The sequence below is a fragment of the Tachysurus vachellii genome, chromosome 9 (genome assembly GCF_030014155.1).
Source record: "Tachysurus vachellii isolate PV-2020 chromosome 9, HZAU_Pvac_v1, whole genome shotgun sequence".
Lineage (NCBI taxonomy): Eukaryota > Metazoa > Chordata > Actinopteri > Siluriformes > Bagridae > Tachysurus > Tachysurus vachellii.
This window is the reverse complement of record NC_083468.1, coordinates 25,035,302-25,055,355: the sequence shown is the minus strand read 5'-3', so window position 1 is coordinate 25,055,355 and position 20,054 is coordinate 25,035,302. Positions and strand designations below refer to the sequence as shown.

Here is a 20,054-nt window from a genome sequence, read left to right as displayed (position 1 = left end):
CTTTAGCTTCTGGTGTTAACTACCAGTCTACAGTGCCCACCTAAATGTTAGTACTGATAGAGACCACAGAGGATGCATTATAAAAGTAAATGATTACCATTTACTTCTCCCATTCATCACCCAGAACAATCATATTTTGTTTGGTGAAGTTTATTTTCAGTTCTGTCATTATATCTGCATTTATTTGCAGGATTGTTGATGTATGCTACTAACCAATCTTCTCCTTTTTCATGGACATTGACACATCACAAATTGTTTGTGCCAATGAGATAATTGTACTAGACCTATGATTACAAAAATGCATATTGCTGAACACAGAAAATATTCTATGACAGAAATAAAACACATTTCAAATTTTTGCATGATTAGTTTAATCAGGTCCCAAGCATATATATATTAGATTTTTTTAAAGACATTTAGACATTGTCTAAATATTATTTAGTTAATTATGTATTCAAGTTCAAAATTCTTCTGCAAAATGACAATGAATATAGCTGAACAGTTTGTTTCTCATAGTGATTTAGATGCCGGTTTCCCCATCATATTTTTCTTTGTGTTCAGTTCAGGTTTAAACAGAATAATATAACATTTAGGTGTAAATATACAGAATAGTAGAGCAAAACTGGAGGCCAGAATAGCAAATATCTCCACAGCTACAGTGAATTTTCCAGGTGAACTCACATAAGCTGGAATAAATGTGAACCAAACTGCACAGAATATCAGTATGCTGAATGTAATGAATTTAGCTTCATTAAAATTATCAGGCAGCTTCCTAGCTAGAAAAGCTAAAACAAAGCACAAGAAAGCAAGAACTCCTATATAACCCAACACAGCCCAGAAACCTATAGCTGAGCCCAAACTACATTCTAATATAATCTTTTCCTTGTAGTAGTTCATGTTTTTGTATGGGAAAGGAGGGGAAACTGTTAACCAAAGCACACAGATAAGAACCTGTACAAGAGTGAAGGCAAGTACACTGAGTCTCTGCTGTAGAGGCCCAAACCATTTCATTACATTACTGCCTGGAAGTGTAGCCCTGAAGGCCATTAACACCACTACAGTTTTCCCCAGAACACAGGAGATACAGAGGACAAAGGTGATCCCAAATGCTGTGTGGCGCAGCATACAGGACCACTCAGAGGGCTGACCAATGAAAGTAAGTGAACAGAGAAAGCACAGAGTCAGAGAGAAGAGCAGCAGGAAGCTCAGCTCAGAGTTGTTTGCTTTAACAATGGGAGTGTCTTTTTCTATAAGAAATAAAATAGCTACTAACACAGTTAATGTAGCTCCAAGCAAGGAAAAAAATACCAGTATTATCCCCATATCCTCTGTAAATGAAAGAAACTCTACAACCTTTAAAACACATTTATCTTTGAGAGCATTAGACCAATATTCTTCTGGACACTGCTCACAGTTATTTGAATCTGCAAAATAATTATGGTTATTATCATTAGGAAGGAAAATATATTTTATCTGAAGGATTTATTTATTAATACCATTATAGAGGAACTGTATCTTAAATAATAAAAGGAGGATACACAATGTACAATTGACAAATATTTTTTGAAACTTTGAAGGTGGATATACTGTGTGTACAGGAGACCAAGTGGAAGGGTAGCAAGGCTCGTAGTATAGGAGCAGGATTCAAGCTGTTTTATTATGGTGTGGATAGTAAGAGAAATGGGGTAGGTGTGGTCCTGAAGGAGGAGTTTGTGAGGAATGTTCTGGAGGTGAAGAGAGTGTCAGACAGGGTGATGAGTCTGAAGTTAGAGATTGAAGGGGTGATGTTGAATGTTGTTAGTGGTTATGCCCCACAGGTAGGTTGTGAGTTAGAGGAGAAAGAGAGATTCTGGTGTGAATTCGATGAGGTGATTGAGAGTATTCCCAAGGGTGAGAGAGTGGTGATAGGAGCGGATTTTAATGGACATGTTGGTGAGGGGAACACAGGTGATGAGGAGGTGATGGGCAAGTTTGGAGTTAAGGAAAGGAACCTTGAAGGACAGATGGTAGTAGACTTTGCTAAGAGGATGGACATGGCTGTGGTTAACACGTATTTTCAGAAGAGGGAGGAACATAGAGTGACTTACAAGAGTGGAGGTAGGAGAACACAGGTAGACTACATCCTTTGTAGAAGAGGCAATCTGAAAGAGATTAGTGACTGTAAAGTGGTAGTGGGAGAGAGTGTAGCCAGACAGCATAGGATGGTGGTGTGTAGGATGACTCTGATGGTCTGTAAGAGGAAGAGGTCAAAGATAGAGAAGAAAACTAAGTGGTGGAAGCTGAAAAAGGAGGAATGTTGTGAGGAATTTAGACAGAAGTTGAGGCAGGCTCTGGGTGGTCAGGTAGTGCTGCCGGATGACTGGGAAACTACAGCAGAAGTGATCAGGGAGACAGGGAGAAAGGTGCTGCGTGTGTCATCTGGAAGGAGGAAAGAAGATAAGGAGACTTGGTGGTGGAATGAGGAAGTTCAGGATAGTATCCAGAGGAAGAGATTAGCCAAGAAGAAGTGGGATATGGACAGGACTGAAGAGAATAGACAGGAATACAAGGAGTTACAGCGCAGAGTGAAGAGGGAGGTGTCTAAGGCCAAGCAGAAGGCATATGATGAGTTGTACACTAGGTTAGACACTAGAGAAGGAGAGAAGGACTTGTACAGGTTAGCTAGACAGAGGGATCGAGATGGGAAGGATGTGCAGCAAGTTAGAATTATTAAGGATAGAGATGGAAGGGTGCTCACAAGTGAGGAGAGTGTACAGAGGAGATGGAAGGAATACTTTGAGGAGCTGATGAATGAGGAAAATCAGAGGGAAAAAAGAGTAGAAGGGGTGAACTCTGTGGAACAGGAAGTAGATAAGATTAGAAAGGATGAAGTCAGGAAGGCCTTGAAGAGGATGAAAAGTGGAAAGGCAGTTGGTCCTGACGACATCCCGGTAGAGGTCTGGAAGTGTCTAGGAGAGGCAGCAGTGGAATTTTTAACTAGTTTGTTCAACAGGGTATTAGAAAGTGAGAGGATGCCTGAGGAATGGAGAAGGAGTGTGTTAGTGCCGATCTTTAAGAATAAGGGTGACGTGCAGAGTTGCAGCAACTATAGGGGGATAAAGTTGATGAGCCATACAATGAAGTTGTGGGAAAGAGTAGTGGAAGCTAGGTTAAGGAAGGTGGTGGAAATTTGTGAGCAGCAGTATGGCTTCATGCCCAGAAAGAGCACAACAGATGCAATTTTTGCTCTGAGAATGTTGATGGAGAAGTATAGGGATGGTCAGAGGGAGTTGCACTGTGTGTTTGTAGACTTAGAGAAAGCGTATGACAGGGTGCCAAGAGAAGAGCTGTGGTACTGTATGAGGAAGTCAGGAGTAGCAGAGAAGTATGTCAGAGTGGTGCAGGACATGTATGAGAGGAGCAGGACAGTGGTGAGGTGTGCTGTAGGTCAGACAGAGGAGTTCACAGTGTAGGTGGGACTGCATCAGGGATCGGCTCTGAGCCCCTTCCTGTTTGCTATAGTGATGGACCAGTTGTCAGAGGAGGTCAGACAGGAGTCTCCTTGGACGATGATGTTTGCAGATGACATTGTGTTATGCTGAAATTACCTGTCTGGTTACTGATCTCTCCTTCTGCACATGGTACACAGTCATAGCAGCAGACAGGCCTTCCTTTCTGTGCAGCTTTCCTGGTTCCTGGAGGACAGCTCTCACTGCACACAGACCTCGGCTTCTAAAATACAATATATTTTGGCTACAACCTTTTTTACCTGTTCATGCCATCATTTCATGTTTAATAATATAATATTCACAGCTATACAGCTTTATACTTGTTTATTTGAAGCACTATTGATGTTTCATGTAGAATCAGTGGGACTCACAATTAATATTATATTTTATAAAAACTACTGTATTCACCTCTCTTTTCCCTCCTCCCCAGACTATATCTTCATGATTTAGTACAAATTGTTGTCCAGCTGGCAGAGAGGCATCATGATAGCCCACAACCTTAAACACCACTTCTCCATTGAGCCCCCGTTGCCAGTTCAACACATCATACCTTCCAGGCATTGCCCCAGTGCTGTCGAACAAAATATAGTCTCCTATTTTAGTGGTAAAATTTAACTTCTTTAGAGACTCAACAACCTTCAGATTTAAAAAGAAAACAAGTATTAATTCCAGGATAATGTCAGTCATTGGTATTGCCTGTTTTGCTTCTCTTCTTTGTGTTACCTGCCATGATTGTATTGTTTTGTTTTTCTCACAACTCTTTTCTGTGCATCTCAACAGGCTGTGTAGTGAATGTGCCACAGCATAAACTGCATTGTAGACATTATTTGTATATCTGAGTTCAGATAAATCTTTACTATAGTTTTTAAATTTAATCATCTCTTCATATTTGCTGCAGTAGCTTTCATTCTGAGAAACCTTTCCATCTTTATCCAAACAAGGGAAATCTTTTTGCCAAAATCCATTGAGAACATAGTCAGCAAACCCAGGAATTTTCAGTTTTCCCACATCAAAACCAATAGATCCAGCCAGTACAGTAAAACTTGCTGGTGTTGCTAGTCCACCAGCAAAAATCCATGTAACACCCATGATTTGGTAGCCAGTGAGATTATAAACAATAAGCTGTTCTATTAGAATGTTCATATCAAAGGAGGCGAGAAATAAAATGATTACTTTGGCTGTGCCTTTCTTAATAATATCAGCAGTTTTTTTCATTTTAGAAGGAACTGACCAGTCAAACTTCTCAGAGTACTCAACACATATTCCCTCCTCTTTGGCTGCTTTCAGAAAAATAGCAATTCCACTGTTTCCATAATCATTATCACTGTTCAAAGCTCCTACCCAAGTCCAGCCAAGGTGCTTGACCAAATATGCCAGAGCTCTACTCTGGTAGTAGTCACTATGAATGGTCCTGAAGAAAGATGGGTACTCTTTTCTGTTGCTCAGACATTCACATTTGGAAGCATGGCTTATCTGAAGAAAGAAAGACAGGAAAAAATCATTCAGGCATGTTTGCATTTTTGTGCCTCTTACAAAAGTTATGTACAAGCCTGTTCTGACAGATAAACAGAAGAACACAAAAACAAGTGTTATAAAATAAAAGCTTGTATATGATGTACGATATTTCCTCTTGTATATTTAGGCAATTACTGATGAAAGGAAGCATAGCATTCATTGATTGAGCATTTCCTGTGGGTAAGTTAATCCTGGAAACATTGTGCATAACACAAACACCATGTGACACCATGCACACACTGCTTAACACAAATGGACAATTTAATGTAGATATTTTGTCTGCATTCTTATAGACAGTTGCTGGAAACCTCGCACCTCGCTGGAAATCTCGCATAAACATTTATGTTTGAGGACATTATTATATTGTACCTACTTATGAGAAATGAGTTTTAATTCTTATTCAAAGAGCCTCGGATCTTTGAATTGATATTTAGCAAATAGAATAAAAATAAATATATAATGACTTGAAATTTGTTAATAAAGATCATCTCATATGCATATTTATGTCTATAAAATTCATTGTTTTAAAACAATAAATAAATTACTTTCTCCTTACCACTGGGATCTGAAATGGTCCTGTAGATTTTGCGAGTGCTATAGTAGGAGTAGACTCTGACTCTCCTATGATGGCTTGTACTACTGCTTGTCCATAACAGGCAAAATCTGCTGTCATGTCCTGACCATTCATCAAAGCCATGGCTGCTTTCATAGATAACAAACCTGAGCGACAGCTGTCATAAATCCTGTAACCAACTGTGATATTTGGGAGCAAGCTGTTGCTTCTGTTGATTTCTTCAATGGCAAAAATCATAGCCTGAGTATGGCGTAATTCACGTAGGTCAAAACTACAAATATACATGAAAATCACATAAAATTTCAAATATTTTTTCATAAAATGAAAAGTAAAATTATAAAATTCAGAAATGCAAATCATTTTGAAGCATAAAATTACAGATTCCCCACAACCACAATCATGTTAAATTGTCCACTATAACAAACCTATTGCAGATTAAAGGTTGAGGTTTTTCAGTGTATGTCAATGACTGCATCTGTGTTTCACGATGTATTGTAAATATTGCTCCAATTATCACATCTCCATGTTTAGATAGCAGAGGATTTGATGGGTTTTCCAGAATATGGCAATATTCTCCCTTTGCCAGGCTAAAAGAAAACAGTAGTACAATGAATAACATCACAAAGTGTTTCCACTGCTTTTGCTGTATTACTCTCAAAAGGATATCTTTATGATATATTTATTGACATGCTCTGGGTCTTTTGGGTATGACAGTTTGGGTTGGACAAATCAGAGAGGTGGTGAGATTTGTGATGTCATTCAGGGACATTATGCTGTCTGCACCTCTCGGTTATTTCTGTTGTAATTAATTCAATAAAGAGCCCAAAATATTTTCAGCCACTATTGTTGGTTTGTATATTTTGGGCCCGCATAACCTGTCAAACAGTGTGGACAATCTGTCTGTTCATTCAATCATTTGTGATTTTTAGGTTAACTTTTAACCTAACTTTTAGGTGAATTCTTTTAACTTTTAACACTAACTTTTAACGCTAACTTTTGGTGAATTCCTGTCATATTGTGCCTAAGTAGAAGCCAATAAGTATTCGCTTTCAGATAAATCAGATTTTATCACTTCTATACACATTTCCATACTAAAACAGGTGTTTTTTTATATCTTGGTGAAGGCAGAGTTTCCTTACAAGGATAGTGTATCCTCCAACATGGATATATCCTTTCCAGACTACTGGAGCAAGCCCTCAACTGAGATTTGCTGCTTTGCTTTTTATATTGCATGCATTTAAAATTTGGTATGAAAAATCAGTTTGTAAACTATTCATGTGAGTTCTGAACCATCTTTATTGTAAGTTTTTCTTCAGTGAATTTTTGATATCTGGTATTTTGTCCCTGCCCTCTTCTTTGAGCACTTTTAAATATTGTCTTGGATTTGACAGTTTGATCTCTGTGTTTTGTAGTAAGGACCAGAACTGTTGTGACACTGTCAGCAATCCTCATGCATATGCATCTTTATCCTGGGTGGGGTGCACTTGTCATGGTAACTTGATTTTTTGTTGTCAGACAGTATTGTTTAGTTTCCCATTTTACTGAGTTTCCCATTTCCCATTGTACAATGGTTGTGGGCTTTCCACAACCATTGTACTAGGTTGTCCAAAGCCGTTGCAGGACCTCAGGCTGCAGAAAAGGGGTCGACGAAAATATGTCAGCAAACTGGTCAAACAGCTCCCTCATCTCAAGATCACTGGACAGGCCAAGGTCACTGAGCTCCCAGATTCGAGGAAGTCTGACGTTCACCTTGATTTGAGATGGTGGTTGCATTGGGTGAGGTCAAATTATGCGGGGCACAGCCAGTTTACCAGGGCTTGACAGCTTATTGTGGGGCTAGAGGGTCTGGTTCATGCTTCCTTTCCATCTCCAGGGTGGCCATTGCATACTTCAGGAACTCCAGCTTCTTACTGGGGGTGCTGGAACTTCATATCTCTATGGACTTCAGGTCATTCAGTGACAGAGGGCTCATGAAGTGGTCGATCACCAGTTCCTTAACAACTTCCTTAGCCATATGCTGTTCAGGCTGAAGCCACCTTTTAGCACTATGCAGTAAGGTGTCCATCTGAGTCTGTCAGGGTGTTGGGAAACTGGCCACAATGCACCAGGTTCTCTCTCTTTATCACAACATAGTTAGTAGCCTTTTCTGGCAAGAATGCAAAAATTACGAGCCTATGAATTGTTCCTACCCAGAGTGGAAGGGATCAAGTATGCAGGCCCAGTTCTCCTTGTTACTGTAGATTCATCACAGATACTGACTCACTCAAAGGTCTGCAGGTAGGCCTTGACCTTTTACATGCTGTTAACATTCATGAAGAGGCACTAGGCATGATGAACAGACAGTCAAGGAGAGGAATGGTAGTGATTGTGGGGGCTGTGTCATGATCTAGCCCGGACTTCTGCTTGGCTGGGGACTAGACTTTGCACTTCTGTTCAGCTGGGGACGTCAGTTGGCACTTCTGCTCGGCTCGGGACATTGCTCGGCACTTCTGTTCCGCCGAGGACGCCGCGCGGCCTTTCTGTTTGGTTGTGAATGTCGCTTGGCCTTTCTGTTCGGCTGTGGACATTGTTCGGCTGTGGAAGTTGCTCGGCACCTCTGCCCCCCGCCGGGATCATGTTTCCCTCTGATATTATGACTGATATGGGATTTTCGTGTCAGGAGCCACGCCTCTAGGGGGGTGGGGGGAGGGGTACTGTCAGGATCTAGCCCAGACTTTTTTCCCTGTGCCTTTTGTTTATGTCTTGTGTTCACGTGTCTGCCCAACCCATTGTCTATTCTTTCCCACCTCAGCACACCTGTCCCTTATGTGTCCCTTATCTAAAAGTCCGGGCTAGGTCCTAACAGTAACAACCCCCCACCTAACACCAAATTAATTAATATGGGAGCATTTTTTTATTAGTCTTTCTGCCATTTTAACCCCTGGATTTGGACTTTTGTTTCATTTTTATACTTTTTCGGTGGACATTACTCCGCATTTGTTCTGGTGTGGGATGCTGCTCTGCTTCCTGTTTCCCGTGGAGGACACCGCCTCACTTCTTGGCTGCGGAGGATGTCACCAGCCGGATTTTGCTTTATTTTTATTTTTTGGTGTCCTGCAGCAACGTCCCCCACCAGAACAGGAGCGGGACATCGCCCCGCACCTGTTCTGGTGGGGGACGTTGCTTCACTCCCTGTTTTTCCGTGGAGGACGCTGTCTCACTTCATGTCCATGGGTTTTGCAGGCCTGTATGTTTACCCTATTTTTTTCTATATTGTATACAATATTTTCTTTTGCTTTGTGGTGAAGGATTTTTCACTCCCTCCCTTTCTCCCTTTCTGGGTTTCTGGTTTCTGGACGTGGGTCTGGCTGTGGCTTGTCCGGAGTGGTCGCTCGGCTGGGGACATCACTCGGCACTTCTGCTTGGCTGGGGTCTAGACTCGGCACTTCTGTTCAGCTGGGGACGTCAGTTGGCACTTCTGATCAGCTGGGGACGTCGCTCGGCACTTCTGTTCCGCCGAGGATGCCACGCGGCCCTTCTGCTTGGGTGTAAATGTCGCTTGGCCTTTCTGTTCTCTTGTTTTGTCTTTTGTTTTGTCAGTATTTGGTTTTGTTTGTTTTTTTAATTAACCATGTTTCTTTTACTATCCTGCATTTGGGTCTGTTTTAACCCCAGTACATTGACAGGCTGTCCATTTTTGATCCAAATCATGAAGGATGCATGTTAATGTCATGTATGAATTGGACACAGACAGGTAAAGTGACCCCTTCTGCAAACCCAGATGTGATTTCTCTGATTCCTTTCTTTTGTGGACTTTTCTCAATCTGTATGGTCAATTTTCACAAAACCTCCAAACACAAAATCACCTCAGCCACCATTCCACATGCTCTGCCACCTATATCTTAATCAGACTCCATCAGATCACTAGTTGGCAGATGGAGACTATAGAAGATGCATTTGAAAAGTAAATGATTACATTCCATTCATCACCTAGTACAACCATTTTGTTTGTGAATTTTATTCTCAGTCCTGTTATTGTATTTATTTGTAGGATTGTTGGTTTATGATAATGTGTACTGGACAAAGCACTCTTCTCTTTTTTTCATGGACATTGACAGATCAAAAGTTGTTTGTGCCAATGAGATAATTGTATTAGATTTAGGATTACAAACATGCATTTTGCTGAACACAGAATATATTTCTATGGACAGAAATAAGACACAATTCAAATTTTTGCATGATTACTTTATTCAGGTCCAAAGCATATCTATATTAGATCCAAGTTCAACATTCTTTAGCAAAAATGACAATTCAAAAGGCTGAACAATTTGTTTCTTAAAGTGATTTAGATGCCGTTTTCCCCATCATATTTTTCTTTGTGTTCAGTTCAGGTTTAAACAGAATAATATAACATTTAGGTGTAAATATACAGAATAGTAGAGCAAAACTGGAGGCCAGAATAGCAAATATCTCCACAGCTACAGTGTATTTTCCAGGTGAACTCACATAAGCTGGAATAAAAGTGATCCAAACTGCACAGAATATAAGTATGCTGAATGTAATGAATTTGGCTTCATTAAAATTATCAGGCAGCTTCCTAGCTAGAAAAGCTAAAACAAAGCACAAGAAAGCAAGAACTCCTATATAACCCAACACAGCCCAGAAACCTATAGCTGAGCCCAAGCTACATTCTAATATAATCTTTTCCTTGTAGTAGTTCATGTTTTTGTATGGGAAAGGAGGGGAAACTGTCAACCAAATTACACAGATAAGAACCTGTATGAGAGTGAAGGCAAATACACTGAGTCTCTGCTGAGGAGGCCCAAACCATTTCATGACATTACTTCCTGGAAGTGTAGCCCTGAAGGCCATTAACACCACTACAGTTTTCCCCAGAACACAGGAGATACATAGGACAAAGGTGATCCCAAATGCTGTGTGACGCAGCATACAGGACCACTCAGAGGGCTGACCAATGAAAGTAAGTGAACAGAGGAAGCACAGAGTCAGAGAGAAGAGCAGCAGGAAGCTCAGCTCAGAGTTGTTGGCTTTAACAATGGGAGAGTCTTTTTCTATAAAAAATAAAATTGCTACTAACACAGTTAATGTAGCTCCAAGCAAGGAAAAAAATATCAGTATTATCCCCATATCCTCTGTAAATGACAAAAACTCTACAACCTTTAAAACACATTTATCTTTGAGAGCATTAGACCAATATTCTCCTGGACACTGCTCACAGTTATTTGAATCTGCAAAATAATTATGGTTATTATCATTTGGAAGGAAAATATATTTTATCTGAAGAATTTATTTATTTATTAATACCATTATAGAGGAACTGTATCCTATATAATAAAAGAAGGATACAGAATGTACAATTAACAAATATTCTTTGAAACTTGTTGAGGCTGAAATTACCTGTCTGGTTACTGATCTCTCCTTCTGCACATGGTATACAGTCGTAGCAGCAGACAGGCCTTCCTTTCTGTGCAGCTTTCCTGGTTCCTGGAGGACAGCTCTCACTGCATACAGACCTCGGCTTCTAAAATACAATATAATTTGGCTACAATGTTGGAATAATAAGATTTTATGTGTTTATGCCATAATTGCATGTTAAATAATGAAATTTTCTAGAATCAGTCGGATATAGAACAAAAGATAAAGGCATTTATTTATTCATTCATTTATTTCAGTTAACATTGTATTTTTTTTTTAAATACTGCATTCACCTCTTTTTTCTCTCCAGCCCAGATTATATCTTCATGATTTAGTACAAATTGCTGTCCAGCTGGCAGAGAGGCATCATAATAGCCCACAACCTTAAACACCACTTCTCCATTGAGCCCTCGTTGCCAGTTCAACACATCATACTTTGCAGCCATTGCCACAGTGTTGTCAAACAAAATATGGTCTCCTATTTTAGTGGTAAAATTTAACTTTCTTAGAGACTCAACAACCTTCAGATTGAAAAGAAAACAGCTATTAAATCCAGGATAATGCCAGTCATGGATATTGCCTGCATTGCCTCTCTTCTTTGTGTTACCTGCCATGATTGTATTGTTTTGTTTTTCTCACAGCTCTTTTCTGTGCATCTCAACAGGCTGTGTAGTGAATGTGCCACAGCATAAACTGCATTGTAGACATTATTTGTATATCTGAGTTCTGATAAATCTTTACTAAAGTTTTTAAATTTAATCATCTCTTCATATTTGCTGCAGTAGCTTTCATTCTGAGAAACCTTTCCATCTTTATCCAAGCAAGGAAAATCATTTTGCCAAAATCCATTGAGAACATAGTCAGCAAACCCAGCAATTTTCAGTTTTCCCACATCAAAACCAATAGATCCACCCAGTACAGTAAAACTTGCTGGTGTTGCTAGTCCACCAGCAAAAATCCATGTAACACCAATGATTTGGTAGCCAGTGAGATTATTTAGAATTAGCTGTTCTATTAGAATGTTCACATCAAAGGAGGCGAGAAATACAATAATTACTTTGGCTGTGCCTTTCTTAATAATATTAGCAATTTTTTTCATTTTAGAAGGAACTGACCGATCAAACTTCTCAGAGTACTCAACACATATTCCCTCCTCTTTGGCTGCTTTCAGAAAAACAGCAATTCCAGTGTTTCCATAATCATTATCACTGTTCACAGCTCCCACCCAAGTCCAGCCAAAGTGCTTGACCAAATATGCCAGAGCTCTACCGTAGTAGTAGTCACTACGTATGGTCCTGAAGAAAGATGGGTACTCTTTTATGTTGCTCAGACATTCACATGTGGCAGAAGGGCTTACCTGAAGAAAAAAAGACAGGTAAAAAATAATTAAGCCACATTTGCATTTCTGTGCATCTTACACTAAAAGTTCTCTACCAAGAGAAAATTATGTACAAGTCTTTTCTGACAAATAAATGGAACAACTCAAAAGCAGGTGTTTTAAATTAAAATCTTGTTTATGATGTACAATATTTTCTCTTTTATATTTAGGCAAATATAGATGGTAGGAAGAATAACATTCATTCACAGAGCTTTACCACTCAATCCCACAAATCCTGGTTTGATTTTTGTAGAGAGCTAATCATGGAAACATTGTGCATAATACACAAATAGACAATGTAATGTTGACATTTTGCTTTTCTGCATGTTAATGGACAGTGGGTGGAATTGGAGATCGCTGAGGAAACCCTAGCAAACAAGGTTAAAACATGCAAAACTTTACACTGATGTTAACCCAAGTACAGAATTTAATATATTGCATAAACATTTATATTTGAGGAATAGTGAACATGATTATCATAATTTAACTACTTATGGGAAATGAATTTCAGTTCTAATTCAAAGAGCCTTAGATCTGAGGATTTATATTTAGCAAATAGTACAAAATATAAATATATAATGACTTGAAAATTCTTTGTTAATAAAAATCATCTCATATGCATGTTTAAGTCTGTAAAATACATTGTTATTAAACAATTATTAATCCTTACCACTGGTATCTGAAATTGTCCTGTCGATTTTGTGAGTACTATAGTAGGAGTAGACTCTGATTCTCCTATGATGGCTTGTACTGCTGCTTGTCCAGAACAGGCACCATCTGCTGTCATGTCCTGACCATTCATCAAAGCCATGGCTGCTTTCATAGATAACAAACCTGAGCGACAGCTGTCATAAATCCTGTAACCAACTGTGATATTTGGGAGCAAGCTATTGCTTTTGTTGATTTCTTCAATGGCAAAAATCATAGCCTGGGTATGGCGTAATTCACGGAGGTCAAAGCTACAAATATACATAAAGATCATATGAAATTTTCAATAATTGTTTCATGAAATTAAAAGTAAAATTATAAAATTGAGAAATGCAAATTATTTCAAAATTTCTAGATTCCCCACAGTTACAATCAGTTTAAATTGTCCAATACAACAAACCTATTGCAGATTAAAGGTTGAGGTTTTTCAGTGTATGTCAATGACTGCATCTGAGTTTCACGATGTATTGTAAATATAGCTCCAATTATCACATCTCCATTGTTAGACAGCAGAGGATTTGATGGGTTTTCCAGAATATGGCAATATTCTCCCTTTGCCAGGCTAAGAGAAAAGAGTAGTACAAGGAATAACATCACAAATTGTTTCCACTGCTTTTGCTGCATTACTCTCAAAAGGATATCGTCATGATATATTTATTGACATGCTCTGGGTCTTCTGGGTATGACAGTTTGGGTTGGACAATCAGAGAGGTGGTGAGATTTGTGATGTCACTGAAAGACAGTATGCTGCCTGCAACTTTCATTTATTTCTGTTGTACTTAATTCAATAAAGAATTCAAAAAATATTTTCAGCCAATATTGTTGCTTTGTATATTCTGGGGCTGCATGAGATGTCAAACAATGTGGCCAATCTGTGTGTTCATTTAATCATTTGCGTGATAAATAACCCTTAGGTGAATTCCTGTCATATTGCTCCTATGTAGAAGCTTATAAGTATTCACTTTCAGAAAAATCCCATTTTATCACTTCTATACACATTTTAATACAAAAACAGGTGGTAAGTATTTATATCTTAGTGGAAACAAAGTTTGCTTTCAAGGATTTTGTAGCATCCAACACAGAGTTTTGCTTATTTGCTATGTTCGTTCTTATTAAGCTGTATGCTGATTAATGTAATGTGTACAATATGTTATATAGCAATATCACTATTTAGAATATATTTTGACTAGTGTTTATTCCTCAACTAGTCTTGTTTACGTGACTATCTGTTCGGGTGTAAATGTATTGATGTGGTGTCGATGAGCTGTAAATGTGCCCGGAGATATGTCATGTGTTAATGTTTAGCCATAAATACTGTATGTCCGGTAATGGCCCGTTAACAAACATATACAGCGCATCTCTGTACCCAATTATCTTATCTCAGCTATGCTTAACTGCCTTGCTTATTGCTTTATAAGTTTGTTACTGTGGAAATACATTATATTAATTATTAAAAACTTTTGTAGGATTGTGGCTGCATCACTCTTGTCTTCACCTGCACCGGCTGCAACACTTTCACCTTCGTTTGATGCTCGCACGGGGGCACGCAGCAACGCAACTGGGAACAAAAAAGTGTACGTCCACTCTTGTACCCATTTTTCTTTTATATTAGTATATATTAGTTATACATTATTATTACTAATGTGTTGCTTAGTACTTTGGAAAATACACGATGAGACTAATTATGATTTTTTTAGGAATGTGTCTGCATCACCTTTACCTGCTACTCACACACGTCGTAGGTCTCTTTCAGTTCTCAAAGCAACTGAGACTAATGTGTAAGTACAGTTTATTAAAGTGTCACTGCTACAGTAAAATACTGAGTAATCATTTTATTTTGTATTTTATTAGGGTTCAAGCGCGAAGCGCTGGAAACCTATTGTTTTTGTTAGGATTTTTATTATTATTATTATTATTAGGGTTCAAGCGCGAAGCGCTGGAAACCTATTGTTTTTGTTAGGATTTTTATTATTATTATTATTATTATTATTATTATTATTATTATTATTATTCCGCCCTAGAAACGGTCGTGCAGCCCAAACCGTAAGGCCTAGAGAGCTCAAACTTGGTCAGATGGTAGTACTGGTCACAGTTACTCAGGGCCAAAATCTCAGCGGAATCGGTTCAGCGCCCCAAAACGTGTTTGTCCCCATAACCCCTAAACCCCTAAAACCCCTATGTCCAAATCTCAAGTGCTTTATATCATTGGAATCCTTGGCTCATGACTTAAAAAACGTATATCTCCAATTTCATTTCCGCCATTAAATTTTTTCGCTATAGCGCATTTTATCCGAAACCCACTTTTGCTAACTAGTCCTAGGTTTTTCGCCTGATCAAGACCAATCCAGTGCAGTAATATTCTCTGGAGTCTCAAGGTCAATAATCTTCGAAATTTTGATTCAGGGTCCTTAAGGGGCCCCAAAACGTTCAGACTGTGAGGAGCCAGTTTTACTAAAATGTCAATAACTCAAGAATTAAATGAGCTATCAACACCAAACTTGGGACACATGTGAAAGATGTCAAACTGAGGTCACAGTTCAAAAACCGTGGCGATTGGCCACTTCGTGGCGCTATAACGGAAAAATCACTAAAAACAGCCATTTTTAAAAAAAAGCCCTCTAGCGCCCCCAACAGTCCAAAAACCCAATTGTGTGCTGACTTGTAAGGCAAAGATTCTGATTCTGGTTCTGACTCGGAGTGGGTGGGGCTTAACCCGAAAGTAGGCGGGGCTTGTCTTGAAATGGGCGGTGCTTTAACCGGTAATAATTAGGGTTCAAGCGCGAAGCGCTGGAAACCTATTGTTTTTGTTAGGATTTTTTATTATTATTATTATTATTATTATTATTATTATTATTATTATTATTATTATTCCGCCCTAGAAGCGGTCGTGCAGCCCAAAACCGTAAGGCCTAGAGAGCTCAAACTTGGTCAGATGGTAGTACTGGTCACAGTTACTCAGGGCCAAAATCTCAGCGGAATCGGTTCAGCGCCCCAAAACGTGTTTGTCCCCATAACCCCTAAACCCCTAAAACCCCTATGTCCAAATCTCAAGTGCTTTATATCATTGGAATCCTTGGTTCATGACTTAAAAAAAAAAGCTATCAACACCAAACTTGGGACACATGTGAAAGATGTCAAACTGAGGTCACAGTTCAAAAACCGTGGCGATTGGCCACTTCGTGGCGCTATAACGGAAAAATCACTAAAAACAGCCATTTTTAAAAAAAAGCCCTCTAGCGCCCCCAACAGTCCAAAAACCCAATTGTGTGCTGACTTGTAAGGCAAAGATTCTGATTCTGGTTCTGACTCGGAGTGGGTGGGGCTTAACCCGAAAGTAGGCGGGGCTTGTCTTGAAATTTAAACTTGGCTTTAACCGGTAATAATTAATTTGTAATATTTATAACACTAGCTTACTACCTTTATGTTTTTATGAAATACAGCAAAAACGTGTCAGACACTCAGTGTCTGGTTACTGGTTAGAGACAGCTGAAGGTTTAAAAAAGAAAAAAAATCTCCGACAGGCAGAGACACAATGCGAGTCGCATTCTACCAAGCAAGCACCACGTCTGAACGAACCCACGTTTACCAGAACTCTACTGGTTAGTAAGTACATATTATTAACGTTACAACCCAAAGTAAAAAGCTGAAGAAACCCTAAACGTTAACGGAAAAGACCCACGAACCCGAGTGACTGAGGGAGAGACAGAGAGCTGTTCTGTGTGTGACTGTGAGTAAGCAGAGTGAGACACAGCAACACAATACATCTGTATGTGTGTAGGGGAGGGGCGCTGTGACTAGCCTATCACTGTAGGGGAGGGGCGCTGTGACTAGCCTATCACTGTAGGGGAGGGGCGCTGTGACTAGCCTATCACTGTAGGGGAGGGGTGCTGTGACTAGCCTATCACTGTAGGGGAGGGGCGCTGTGACTAGCCTATCACAGAACGCTGACACAATCAGCTAGCCAATGATGATTTTCATACAATCCGAGCACAGATATTGACTCGTATTACTCGTATAATACTCATACTCGGCAGAAGTGCTTTATCCGTACCGGATACTCGTTTCAGCCAAGTATCCGGCTCATCTCTAATGGATATGACTTTGTTTATTTTAGGGAAAACTGGACGGGTGAGTACTTCACATGACATATGTTGTGGCACCCTCTGTAGCATGACATATGTAGCATGAAATGACATATATTGTCATGTCAATCCAAAGGCCTTAAACGCTTGAACCCGGGAAATGCTGCCTGCAGATTTAATTAATTTGTAATATTTATAACACTAGCTTACTACCTTTATGTTTTTATGAAATACAGCAAAAACGTGTCAGACACACAGTGTCTGGTTACTGGTTAGAGACAGCTGAAGGTTTAAAAAAGAAAAAAAATCTCCGACAGGCAGAGACGCAATGCGAGTCGCATTCTACCAAGCAAGCACCACGTCTGAACGAACCCACGTTTACCAGAACTCTACTGGTTAGTAAGTACGTATTATTAACGTTACAACCCGAAGTAAAAAGCTGAAGAAACCCTAAACGTTAACGGAAAAGACCCACGAACCCGAGTGACGTTACAACCCGAAGTAAAAAGCTGAAGAAACATATGTGACATGACATATATTGTCATGTCAATCCAAAGGCCTTTAACACTTGAACCCGGGAAATGCTGCTTGCAGCTTTAATTTTTAATTAAAATGTTTCTAACCCTAACCATTTATTTATTTATTTATTTACAGATTTAACACTGACAGTGATAATGCACCTTTTGCAAAGAGACTCAAGACCAACATCCAGGCAAGCAGCAGGCAGTCCGTTCTGTCATCGAGAACAGAGACTGATATTGATGTGGTTCCACACACTTTGAGTTTCTTTCCTGCACGGGAACCTGGACCACAGCTGAGTCCTGCAGATGCACACACACCCCTGAGTCTCTTCAAAACGTTTTTTCATGAGAATGTAGTGTCAACTCTATGCCATAACACCAATGCTCAGGCTGCCAGGGCAACAGCAAAGGGTTGCAAGTACAAATGGAAAGATGTCAGCGCCACTGAGATGAACCGCTACATTGGACTAATATTTTATATGGCCATGGTAAAGTTGATCTCCATCAGGGACTACTGGAGACAGGACAATGTTTTCTCTGTGGCTTTTCCTGCCAAAATAATGTCAAGAGATAGATACCGCACAAATTCATGGAATGTGCACATGTCACCCAGAAGAAGACAAGGTAAATGACAGGAAAAGGGGCACAGCCGAACATGACAGTCTTTTCAGAGTCAAACCTCTTATGGACAATATCCATCAAGCTTGTATAAACCTCTATCATCCTAAAAGAAACTTGGCTGTGGATGAAAGAATGGTGGCATGCAAAGCAAACACAGGAATGACACAGTACATGAAAGCTAAAAAAACAAGTGGGGCTTCAAGTTGTTTGTGCTTGCAGATTCTTCAAATGGATATACTGTGAACTTTTCATTGTACACCGGGAAAAATAGCTTTCCCACAGGCCATGGACTTTCATATGATGCTGTGACGTCTCTTTTGGACTGTAAAACTTTAGGCTCTGGGTACCATGTGTACATGGACAATTTTTACACAAGCCCAAAGCTCCTGACAGACTTGTCACTGTGTAACTGTGTACCATCGCGGAACTGCTTCTCCACGGCCTCCAGCTCCAGTTCCACCAAGTGCAGCTTGAACATGTCCTCACCTGCACTCAACGGCAGAGACATAACCGACATGATGTTATAGAGCAAGTACAACAGAAATAATTGGTGGGAAAAGGTGTACTAGCGGTAGCCGGGCTACTACTCTGGAGTTGCCTGAGGTGAGAGGCGGCGGGCTGGTGTGGGCTTGCTCATAGCCCCCAAGCTCAGCCGCCATGTGTTGGAGTTCACCCCGGTGAACGAGAGGGTCGTTTCCCTGCGCCTTTGGGTCGGGGATAGGTCTCTCACTGTTATTTGCACTTACGGGCCAAATGCCAGTGTACAGTACCCGACCTACTTGGCATATCTGGGAGGGGTGCTGGAAAGTGCTCCGACTGGGGACTCCGTCGTTTACTGGGGGACTTCAACGCTCACGTGGGCAGCAACAGTGACACCTGGAGGGGCGTGATTGGGAGGAACGGCCCCCCCGACCTGAACCTGAGTGGTGTTCTGTTATTGGACTACTGTGCTAGTCACAGTTTGTCCATAACGAACACCATGTTCAAGCATAAGGGTGTCCGTCAGTACACGTGGCACCAGGACACCCTAGGTCTGAGGTCGATGATCGACTTTGTGGTTGTTTCATCTGACCTCCGGCCATATGTCTTGGACACTCGGGTAAAGAGGGGGCAGAGCTGTCAACTGATTACCACCTGGTGGTGAGTTGGATCCGATGGTGGGGGAGGAATTTGGACAGACTTGGCAGACCCAAAAGTACTGTGAGGGTCTGCTGGGAACATTTTTCAGAGTCTCCGGTCAGAGAGATTTTCAACTCCCACCTCCGGCAGAGCTTCAACCAGATCCCGAGGGAGGATGGAGACATTGAGTCCAAGTGGACCATGTTCTCCACCTCCCTTGTCGACGCAGCCGTTTCGTCCTGGCCGTGGAACACTGGACCATCTCTATACCCTTGCCAGGTTTCTGGAGGGTTCATGGGAGTTTGCCCAACCAGTCCACATGTGCTTTGTGGATCTGGAGAAGGCATTCGACTGTGTCCCTCGTGGTGACCTGTGGTGGGTGCTCTGGGAGTATGGGGTCCGGGGCCCTCTGCTAAGGGCTGTCTGGTCCCTATATGACCGAAGCAGGAGTTTGGTTTGCATTGCCGGCAGTAAGTCAGACTTGTTCCCGGTGCATGTTGGACTCCGGCAGGGCTGCCCTTTGTCACCAGTCCTGTTCATTATTTATATGGACAGGATTTCTATCCTTAGTCAGGGGCCGGAGGGAGTCCAGTTTGGGGACCACAGGATTTCATCTCTGTTTTTTGCAGATGA

The 20,054-nt window shown here is 40.5% G+C and overlaps 2 protein-coding genes across 2 annotated transcripts; both read right to left on the bottom strand.

The window, feature by feature from the left end:
• Positions 1-510: 510 nt before the first annotated feature.
• Positions 511-7,350, bottom strand: LOC132851127 (extracellular calcium-sensing receptor-like). The gene is made up of 7 exons (XM_060877762.1): positions 7,175-7,350; positions 6,003-6,164; positions 5,560-5,848; positions 4,212-4,961; positions 3,897-4,124; positions 3,588-3,708; positions 511-1,424 (listed from the first exon to the last, which is right to left on the bottom strand). Exons 1-7 carry the CDS (start codon positions 7,348-7,350, stop codon positions 511-513), a joined length of 2,640 nt encoding a protein of 879 aa, XP_060733745.1.
• A 2,541-nt stretch (positions 7,351-9,891) lies between these two features.
• LOC132851126 (extracellular calcium-sensing receptor-like) lies at positions 9,892-18,819 on the bottom strand. The gene is made up of 8 exons (XM_060877761.1): positions 18,720-18,819; positions 17,828-17,981; positions 13,479-13,640; positions 13,041-13,329; positions 11,600-12,349; positions 11,286-11,513; positions 10,975-11,095; positions 9,892-10,805 (listed from the first exon to the last, which is right to left on the bottom strand). The coding sequence occupies exons 1-8, from the start codon at positions 18,817-18,819 to the stop codon at positions 9,892-9,894; spliced, it is 2,718 nt and encodes a 905-aa protein (XP_060733744.1).
• Between the last annotated feature and the right edge of the window lie 1,235 nt (positions 18,820-20,054).